Below are 10852 nucleotides of genomic sequence, written 5' to 3' on the forward strand. Positions count from 1 at the left end.
AATAGTTGAGAAAGCCTCTCTTTAGTATTGCAAAACTCTTTTATTTTGAGATAAAAGACAAACATTCCTGAATGCACAGGACTGAGTGGTAGGTGGAGTATCCACCTTGCAGGAAAAGCTGAGATTTTTCCAGTATTGGTTTTGTCAAAAAATATCCCTTTGTGAGATGAAAAATCTTCCAATTTTTACTTCAGCAAAGGCACTTTTTTCAGGATTATTGTTTTGGATTTTGGTCTTTGTGGATATGCTGTGTGTTACATGTATCGAAATGAAGCAATTACATACAAGTAAAGTAAAGCAAGTAAATGTAATAAGATTATAGGGTAGTTTTCCTGGTTCTTCAGTGTGTAGTGGGAGATTAAGTCCTAATTTTTCAAAGATGGTAGTGTTATTGTAGCAGGAAGAATCTCCTGATGTTATGAGGACTATTTACAATGTTTTTTAAAGCAAATAGTTGAGGCCTGATATTCCATGAATAAGATTTATAAGAAGCCGTGGGCAGCTAGTATGAAACTTGTGGAGACATTCTTGATATAGGTCTCGCTGTTCCCATATACAGACAAGCTGCTGTGCACTCCCCTTGAAGGGAGTGGCTTACAGTCAGGGCAGTTGCTCAGGCTGGCCACAGTTGGTTTGGTTTCACAGCTTGAGAAATGCTTTAACTAATCAGTGTTTGTCTTGCGTAACAGTTATACTTCACAGAGTATTAAAGGCAATACACTGAGGAGGTGAATGTGTGACTAGCATGCAAAATGGCAACTGAAAAGAACATGCTGCTGTCCTTAATTCTCACTGCTGGGATTACAGCACTTGTAGCTACTGGTAAGCTTCAGAAATGTTTTTCACTGTTCCCTTCTGGGAGGAGACTACCTATGGGAATCTCAGCCTTATCTGAGGACCTGGGCGCTCAAACTTGCTGCACAGAAATTAGGTCTGAATAGCAAATAGTTCTTCATTTCTTCTTTGTAATCTATTTTCAGGCATTTGTCTTTGTTGTTGTTGTTTTTACAACTAGTAAAATTAAATTCCTCTTGCAAAATTTTGTCTGCTGAGTCAGAAAAGACCAAAATGTGCCATGTTTTTAATTAGATACTGAGAATTTTCACAGTGATATTAAAATAAATCTTACCTAAATATTTACACCATTTGTATATGCCAGACTGTTTTTAGGTATATTAGAAGTTTTTTTCTTTTGTCTGTATCTACTATCGAGAGTCCCAAATATATATTGTGCATTCACAGATCCATATATTAAAAAGGAAATGCCTTTTCTTAATGAGTGTAGTCTATTGAACTTTTAACAACTTGGATCAAATGGATTATGATCTACACACAATTACTAATGTGTGTGCATAGTAAGAAAATATATATGATATACCTGAGGGAGATTATACATACAAACACAGTCAGAATGAAGGCTGAAATGATGTCATCCATACTGATAGAGTTTGTTGAAGCCTTATGTTTGAAAATAAGTTGTTTAGGCAAAAAAAAAAAAAATATATATATTTAGGTAGGTAAATTTCTTAGAAATTTTTCAATTACTAACCAATAGGCCACTCAATTATCTGAATTTTGTGTACACATCCCCCAGGACGAAAAGCAGAACAACCAGAAGTGGTGACCAACTATGGGAGTGTCCGAGGGTACCAAGTCAAAGTAAATGCAGCTGAGAGGAGTGTAAATGTCTTTCTGGGACTTCCTTTTGCTAAGCCTCCTGTTGGACCATTAAGGTTTTCTGAACCCCAGCCACCTGAGCCATGGAAGGGTGTCAGAGATGCTGCTTCCTACCCACCGATGTAAGACGATGAGAAAAACATTTGTCTTTGTCATGATTTTATATTACACGCAGTTCAAGGACACTGATAAGCAAGATGGTCAAAATCCACAAAGATAAATTTCTTGGTGTCATCTCACTACCACCTGCAATTGTTACAATGAATGCATTTCTAAAGATATCTTTATAAGCTGCTCTTTTTATTAAAAAGTGCTGTCTAATGGGCATCAGCGATGAACTAATATGGATCATCACTTGATCAATTATGTTTTATTTTGGGAGCATTTGGCCATTACATAACAATGTTTATAAACTGTGTAACTTTGGAGCAGAACCAGAAAGAAGCTGAAGAAATGCTGGAATAAAATACTGGAAGAAAAGAATGTCCAATGAATCACATGCTTAATAGAACATCTAAGAAACAGACCAGTTCTAGACTATATTATAAATATCTTATTCCACTTGTACTAGCGCCCTTCTTGGAGTGACTCAAGCCTGATATCTATAATTGCAATACAAAAAAACTATTGCAGATGTAAAATAATTACTTTGCATTTTCATTTAAGTAATTTATAGCCATATCCATTTGCAGGTATATTTCTGTAATATTTCGAAACATGCAAAATTATATCTGCCTGTCACTATGTACTGCTGTAGACCGTGACTCCTTTTTACAGAGCTTACTAACACCAAGTCAATGGAAGAAAATATATTAACGGTGAAAAAACATTTTATGTTTTCTGTTTCCAGCAATCTAGAAATGTACTAGAGATAGGTTTCTGATTCGTACTTGAAGTACATAAAAGCTACGCTTTGTACCACTGAGGTTTTAGTTATTTCTGTTGGTTTTTTTTATTTTATTCAGGTGTCTACAGGACAAAGTAAGAGGACAGTATTTTTCAGATGCTATTACTAATAGAAAAGAAAAAGTTCGTCTCCAAATGTCTGAAGATTGCTTATATCTGAATGTATACACACCTGTTTCTACAGAAGAACATGAGAAGTTGCCTGTAAGCAAAATCATTGTAAAACCTCTAGCAAACTTTATTGCTTCTGTGACTTGATGGAACAAACTGAGCCTGAACTTGAAACTTCTAAAAGCTTCCTAAGGATTATAATAATTTTACAGCAGATCTACAACCTGTACTATATGGAGACTTACAGGTGCAGTTCTCTAATGATGATCCAGTTACACACTTTCCACCACTAAATATTTAATTGAGCTTTAGTAGATACAAAAAAAAAATAATCCTATTTTACAAGTAAAATCTTACTGACACTTTACATCAGTAATGTTTGATTTCCTCAAAAAAAAAAAAAAAAAACAAACTGTGAAAAGTCACGGGGCACTGGTTTAATTTAAGTATTTAATGAAATCAATGTCTGTTATAAGGCTGCTACCCTCCATTTCGAAAGACTTCTACTGTCTGTGAAATTTAATCTGAAAGACTCGGGAGTGAAAGCACAAAATACTATATTTAGTTTATATCACTGGAGCTCTTACCTGTGCTGAATTGTTTCTGCTTTTTCCTTTCCAGGTCTTTGTATGGATCCATGGAGGTGGATTAGTTTTTGGAGCAGCTTCATCATACGATGGTTCAGCATTAGCAGCCTTTGACAATGTGGTAGTTGTAACAATTCAGTACAGATTAGGTATTGCTGGATATTTTAGGTAAGATATTCTATCCCAGTTTTTGCTAAGTGATTTCCAAAATTATATGTGCAAATCCTTTGTGACAAGACATGTAGAATACTTGCTTATGCAAATAAATTATATGTATCTTAATTACACATGCAAGTTGGGAACAATTTACAAGTCCCAAATCTGCTTCAAAATCTGGTCTTGCCTGATACTCTAATCTCAGCCATTTCTTTTTTAGTTATGTAGAGAGGCTATTTTGCAGCTGTTTTCTTATACTTCAGATTGTATTTATCTCTACCTTTTTTCTTACATCGAGCATTTAAACATATTCTTTCTTTCTAGCACTGGTGATAAGCATGCTCGTGGTAACTGGGGGTATTTGGATCAAGTAGCAGCTCTCCAGTGGATTCAGGAAAATATCATACATTTTAGAGGAGATCCAGGATCTGTCACCATTGTTGGAGAATCTGCAGGAGGAGTCAGTGTTTCTGCTCTTGTAAGTTCACAACAGTCATGAATTTTAATTAATTAAGGAGAAAAAAAAACTGTCCACATTCTTTCTTAGTACCTTAATGAAAAATCAGTGAGAGAAAAAGGTAGGGCTTTATAGTAAACCACGCATCACCTTGGTCTATAATACAATGTGATATCAGTGCAGCTTAGAAACAGACCAGATTGTTGAAAAGGTTCTTTTCATACACTAATCTTGTAGTTTAGACCCAAGATGTTATTCATCATCTCCTAATTTGAATTCTGGGGTTTTTGGCTTTTGCAAAATTTACCCTTTTGAGAAAAGTTCCCTGAGAGGAAGCCCTGTTGCCCATTTCCTGTATGCTACAACAGGCACTTGTGCAAAGTAACCCAGGTGAATAGTCATGATATGTGTACTAGACTGGCATTTTATGACTCAGTGATGATGCAAAATTTTTACATCAACACTGAGCATATTGATTAAGAGATTCTTCTGTTCCAGTCTCTCACAATTTGCTACAGATCACACAGAGAGCCTGGGGTTCAGTGATAAATGCACTTCAGCAGTAATTCGTTTGCTAACCTCCTACGTTCTGTCTAATAGTTGTTTATTCCCTTTCTGCAGCACAGCCAGACTATCCTTGACATAGTTATCTGTTCCATATCTGGCTTGCAGTGTAGTTCCATGAAGTCTTGGAAGCAAGGTGCCATGGAAGTTGAAGAGGCAGGCATGAACTCCTTATCCCTGATATTACTGCCAAAGACTTTTGCATAGCTGAATTATGGTCAGAGTCTACAGAATAACAATCCTATGACATTTGTTTTCAAAATATTTTAAAAGGCATTTCCTGATAATGAAATTCTAAGTCAGTGGTCAGAATGTAATTCTTGTAATTCTTGTAATGCTTGTTCTTGCTTTTTTTCAGGTCTTATCTCCTCTGGCAAAGGGCTTGTTCCATAAGGCCATTTCAGAGAGTGGTACTGCAGTCAGGATTTTGTTCACTGACCAGCCTGAGGAGCAAGCACAGGTGGGTATCTTGTGTTTTTTTTTTGCATGTGTGTGCATGTGTTTTTGTGTTTTTTTTTTTTTTTCTGATATTTTTGCATACCTTAAATGGTTTATTCTAAAAAGCGGCACTAGACCTTTTTCTTGTGAAACTGCAATCACAGTCTCTAGAGATAGTATTTCTGTGTGCAGATAATACATACTTAATGAATCTCTGCTTTCAAAATATGCAAATATCCACAGATGTCTGAGTGAAAGCAGAAGACTGAGGAAGCAGAGAGAGAAGGCAGGGAACAAGTACAAAATGTAAAGAAATACTGTAACATGTTATGTCTTTAGAAAAAGTTGAGCTGTAATTTTTGGCTGGAAAATGGCACCAGATTCTGACTACTGTTGTCTTTCCATCCTGTTTGATGCCTGTTGTGCTCAAAGAAACAAGACTTTATTCAATTTGGATATAATTAAAAAGAAGAGCTCACTTCAACCCATTTTTTTCACCTGCAAGAAAAAGATCTCCGGAAACCTCTTTTTGATAATCTGGGTTGTATTAGAGGCAATATTGTGATGAACTCTGTCTCTCTAATGACAGCTGAGAAATAATGTTACCCCAAAAAACTATACATCATTAAGAAAGGTGTAGCATGCTCTTTGTTATCATCTACATGTCTGTATTCTGAATATGGATCACTTGAGCTCCTTTATGCTCATGCCTTCTCAGCCCAGCATGATATTTACCAGAACAATTACCTTGGTCTGGTACTGTATGAAAATGTTTTGAAGAGTATGTTTTGTCTTTCTGCTCAGCCCACAACATGAAGGGTTATGAGAGCTCCCTATTCTCTGCATCTGCAGCTGAAACGCACCTGGCTTTGCTTGTCCTTTCTGAGAAATGTAGACTGCCACACACTGGACTCTCAGATTCAGTAACACAGAAGAGCCTTCTGTGGGAAGCATACGGATAATTAGTAAATTAAAACATGATTGTTCTTTTTATTAATTGCAGGGAATTGCTGCTGCAGCTGGCTGTGAAAAATCCAGTTCAGCTGCATTGGTTGAGTGCTTAAGAGAAAAAACTGAGGCAGAGTTAGAACAGATAACTCTAAAAATGGTAGGTGAAATTATACTACTTGCATTCAAATGACATTTCAAATTTTGTCATAACAGAGTATGCTGTTTGTGTATTGTAATATTAGGAGAACTTCAGTTTAATGTAACATCTGACTCTTTCTTCACCTTTTCAGGATATGACAACATTGCAGCTATGCTATACCTCATCAGAAAAATGTGAACAGGTTACTTCCCTTTAATTCTACATGGGCTTTGAGCTACATGTGTTTGCTGTCACACTCTACCAAGGGAAGGAAAAGAGCGTATTGAAACGTAAAATTTTCCTGGAGAATTTGAACATTAATTGATATCATATATTATGTCCTACTCAACATTTCTTGTCACTATACTGGCTTCCCTGTTCATTTGCAGTTTCAACATAGAAGTTAGTTCTTCCCTCACTGCCCCACACGTTCATACTGGGATTGAACTACCTAAGAAGAAGTGTAAATTGGATATCACCTATACTTCATGGATATTCAAAATATAATGCTAATCTTCACAATTTTTCTGTCTGGTGCAGAAAATCTGATGAGGAAAATTAAGAGAGAGCTTGAATACTATTACTTCGTATATTTTCACTTGGCACTTAATTTCTTTTGCTTTGCATCTATAGTAAAAATATGAAGATGTTTTCTAGAAGAAAAAAAAAATAATGTACTCTTGAAGCTTTCTTTTGTTTGTTTGTTTGTTTGTTTTTCTCCAGCCTCCCGTGTTCATCAGTGCATCTCTGGACGGCGTATTTTTTCCTAAGAATCCCAGGCAATTACTATCTGAAAAAGTGATCAGTGCAGTCCCATATATAATAGGAGTAAATAACTGTGAATTTGGATGGGTACTTCCTACAGTAAGAGACACATAATGGTTTTATTCATATATAATTTTGCTAATATAAGATTTCCTAATAAATACATAGCTTCTTTGTCATGCAGATGATGAAATTTCCTGAATTTACAGAAGGTCTGGAGAAAGATGTTGCACGTCAAGTGTTACAGAGCACATTAGCATTATCATTTAAGGTAAGAGACCATTTCCAGAATAACTCAGTGCTCCTTCTTCACTGGGCTGGTTCTATATTCATACTGCTGGAGGGATATATTTAAAAGTAGACTGTTCTTTTTGACAGCTTCCTAACTTGGGACAATAATTCCCAAACAGACAGCACAGATGGTGTATTCCTGTTGCTGCTAGTGATTGATAAACACAGAAAATGTTCTAAATTTCCATTCTAAATGCCCCGTCTTTTTTAAAAGGAGTTCTGTGGAAATCCAAGAGTAATGCAGTTAGCTAAGCATAGGTCTCTTGTGACATTCTGGATACCCTGGGTTATCTAAGCTACGTATAGTACTGGCAGGTATGACTCAAGACCTGTAGAACATACGGGCCTTTCTGAAGCAGCAGATGGAGACTAGAAAGGAGACCCTGAGATGTTTAAAATGGCATTGAGACCTACGTTTAGGCACTTGAGGTTTTCCTTCCCTGTAATTTGCAAAGTACTCAGTTTTCTGCTTTGTTTGAGCTCTCCTGAAGCTACTAAACATAGAAAATTGCAGATTAGTATGTAAGAATTAAGAACTTGATAAACATAGCCAGTACTTGTAATAGGTCATTCAGAGCCACGGATATGTATCATGAACTTGGAAAGGCAGAGCACAGGCTTGTTCTGAAAGGGAGTAAATGATGGCCATCTGCAGCAATAAATGAATTTTATGAAATCCTGCTGGATTTCTTTTCTCTTAAGAGAGTTATTTCCACAGAAGGGAGAACAGACTACCATTATCTATCAGCATCACTGACTAATATTTATCCAAAGATGTTTGAGGGCATCCTTTGTGATCTTGCAAGCCTCTTTCCCCTAAGAACATCTATACCTGGTAATGGTGTAACTCCCAACTCTGAACTTGGAGGTGCGCTCTGGCACAGTTGGGAATTTTCTCTGAAAGAAGGTAATGTTTGGGGTTTAGCCATAGACATGCAGGTAGCGTGCTCAGTTAATGCTGTTACTCCTTTTAATATTCATTGTCATTATAAAAAGTATCTTTATTATTTATTTCAGGATGCTACTTCTGACGTTGTTGATCTAGTATACAATGAATACATAGAGGCTGCAGAGAACCGTGCTCAGGTGCGAGATGGCCTTCTTGATTCAATAGCAGATCCTTTGTTCGTTTTTTCAGCCATTGAAGTGGCTAGACACCACAGAGGTGAGTCTCTAATTCAGCATCGATTAGAAGAAATATAGAATTATGTCCTTGGGTGTGTATGTGGACAGTGTGTATCACACTTCATTATCAAAAGAACTGATAGTGTTTTCATTTTATCAAAATAGCTTGTGATGAAAATTTATCATCTTTGATGACAGGCATTTTCAACACTAGCTCTCTTCTCTTTAATTTTATTTTCTACTAGATGCTGGCAACCCAGTCTACTTTTATGAATTCCAGCATCGACCAAGCTCAGCTGCAGGTGTTGTACCGGAGTTTGTAAAAGCAGATCATGCAGCTGAGATTGCCTTTGTCTTTGGAAAGCCATTCTTAGCTGGTGATGTATCCATGCTTGCTAAATCTTTTTAAAACATCATTGTTATTAATTGTACTTACCTGAGGGCTTTCAGAATAGAATATCTTTTAGAAATATTGGAATCAAAATAAGCATTTTCTGTCTTCAGTAGTAGTTACTTATCATGAAATCATTCATCTGCTGTTCTGTCCTAGATCTCTGCTCATATAAAACTCCCACAGCCCAGAGTAACGAGTAAAATCATAGAATGGTTTGAGTTGGAAGGGACCCTTAAAGATCATCTAGTCCAACCTCCTCACCCCCTGCTACAGAACTGATTACACTCTATTGGAATAGATTTAACTGATTTTTTTTATTTTTTTTTAATGTTGCTATTTCATCTCTCACTTGCAGGGAATGCTACAGAAGAAGAAGAAAAACTTAGCAGAACTGTTATGAAATATTGGACTAACTTTGCTAGAAATGGGTGAGAATCATAATGCTAATTACAGCTCAAGTTTTGTCTGTGCTGCCTGAAACATAATGGCAATACTTGTATGGTAGTTCCTATACATTTGGCAGAATTTAAGATAAGTATTGAAGCAAATAATTTCTGTTCTTAACAACTGCAAGAAAAAAAAACTTCTAAATTAGCCTGCAAACCAAACAAAATAAAATTAAATAAAAATCCAAGAGCAGTGGAGGTTTAGGTCCCAAAGTAATGGGAATTATTAATGTTGGCTATTCCAATGATGAGCATTTTGATAAAAACATCCAACTATTCTGGTACTAGAATTACATAATCTGAGCTCCTGTTAGTTTACTGAAATGATCTCAGCCTGAGAAGTCAGAGCACAAATGATAGGCAACTGGAAAGCTAACTTCTCATTATGTTGTTTCCAGAAATCCCAATGGAGAAGGCTTGGTACATTGGCCTCAATATGATCTGGATGAAAGATACCTGGAAATAGACCTAACACAAAAGGCAGCGAAGAAATTGAAAGAAAGTAAAATCAAGTTTTGGATGCAGCTTACAGAACAAATAATGAGTGACAGAAGAAGAAAACACACAGATTTATAAGAGTTGCAGAGGATACAGCTTCCTTTTAAAACCTGAAGTAAAGTCAAACATTAGTTTGTCAGAATGCAGAGTTTAATAATCACTTTCTAACTCACTAGTATGTAATCTGTTGTCATGATCACAGTGAAACGAGAGATTCAAGGGAAATGTAGAATGGTTGTGGGACTAAAAATCACTATTTAATAAATCACTATTTAATGAAGCAAGCAGGGAAAAAAAACCTGCAATCTTGCAGACTGAGCCAATGCTATCTACTCGGTGGATATCAAAACTGAATAATACTCCTGTGAGAAGGGGGAATGTAGGGGGAAAATTGGCAAATATATCGAAATCCATAATAAATTATGTATACAGAATATGTCTTAAGGGTCAGAATATGTTGTATGTTCATTCCACTTTTCTTTCAGAAGAGTCTTTAGCTGTCATTCATACAGCCTCTTTCCACTTTCTTTATGTGGAAATAGCTTGTAAGGAGCAGAGCATCCATCAGAAAACAGCTGTATGTAAAAAAAACAGCTGAGTGTATGGGCTTGGCATCTCACAAAGGAAGACAAAATCTCTACCTGCTTTCCTGTTTTGTAAATTGTTATTAATAAATGTTATTTTTGATTTTTTGGAACTTCGATTTCTTTCACCTAACTTATATAGGCTAGTTCAAAAATGGTATTGTGAAAGCCACTAGGAAGTCTAAACAAAGAATTTTTCTGAAAGTGCAAACTGGGAACTGTGAGGGCTCTTTCTTCCCAGGTGCAGTCAGGACAGGGTGGGACTGATGGGTTTGGCCTTGGGATACCTCCCTCTCCAGTCTGCACTGCCTGAGGCCTGCCTAGCTGCATGGCTGGATGTCTTGTGCACAAAGTGCTGTATGCAATAGAGGGACAGGCTGGGAACACGACAGAGACTTCTCTAATTTTTGCAATTTTGTCATTTCTCAGCTGTCCAGGGAGTGAGATGGCAGCCTAAGCTACTCCGTGCAGCAAGGTGGCCTTTGGTTTCAGGCTGCCCAAATCTGAATTTGGTACTTTGCTTAGGAGGCAAAGCTGCAGAGCGTGGATGGTCTGCACACATACACCAACCGCTGAGTTCAGGGTACAAATGTACATGTCATATGGTAAAGCAGCAGCTTGCATAATTATAAGGGTTTTCCTATCCATTTGCATGAGGTCTGTTGGCAGCAGTGCTGCCCATAGCTACGCAGCTTCTGTGTGAGAACAGGCTGGTTACCTGGATCCTACTGCCCCAAAGCAAGGGAAGAATAAAGGGCAGGTG

The 10852-nt window shown here is 36.9% G+C and overlaps 1 protein-coding gene across 2 annotated transcripts; it reads left to right on the forward strand.

Moving 5' to 3' along the window:
- Positions 1-623: 623 nt before the first annotated feature.
- On the forward strand, positions 624-10202 carry LOC106033238 (fatty acyl-CoA hydrolase precursor, medium chain). 2 transcript variants are annotated; one of them, XM_013176626.3, is made up of 14 exons: positions 624-822; positions 1595-1799; positions 2643-2787; positions 3316-3449; positions 3762-3915; positions 4817-4918; positions 5900-6004; positions 6138-6188; positions 6710-6850; positions 6936-7022; positions 8060-8207; positions 8413-8544; positions 8917-8989; positions 9406-10202. In XM_013176626.3, the coding sequence occupies exons 1-14, from the start codon at positions 753-755 to the stop codon at positions 9581-9583; spliced, it is 1725 nt and encodes a 574-aa protein (XP_013032080.2). In that variant the 5' UTR covers positions 624-752; the 3' UTR covers positions 9584-10202. The 2 variants fall into 2 exon arrangements, with proteins under 2 accessions (XP_013032080.2, XP_013032081.2); XM_013176627.3 differs by lacking the exon at positions 6138-6188 and having other exon boundaries at positions 625-822.
- The last annotated feature ends 650 nt before the right edge of the window (positions 10203-10852 follow it).

The sequence above is a fragment of the Anser cygnoides genome, chromosome 12 (assembly GCF_040182565.1).
Source record: "Anser cygnoides isolate HZ-2024a breed goose chromosome 12, Taihu_goose_T2T_genome, whole genome shotgun sequence".
NCBI classification, from domain to species: Eukaryota; Metazoa; Chordata; class Aves; order Anseriformes; family Anatidae; genus Anser; species Anser cygnoides.

Excerpts from the sequence above, each read along its gene's own strand:
- LOC106033238 (XM_013176626.3), top strand. The coding sequence starts at position 753 with ATGGCAACTGAAAAGAACATGCTGCTGTCCTTAATTCTCACTGCTGGG. Across the intron at positions 4,919-5,899 it reads AGCCTGAGGAGCAAGCACAG|GGAATTGCTGCTGCAGCTGG; the intron begins GTGGGTATCTTG and ends TATTAATTGCAG. Across the intron at positions 8,208-8,412 it reads AGTGGCTAGACACCACAGAG|ATGCTGGCAACCCAGTCTAC; the intron begins GTGAGTCTCTAA and ends ATTTTCTACTAG.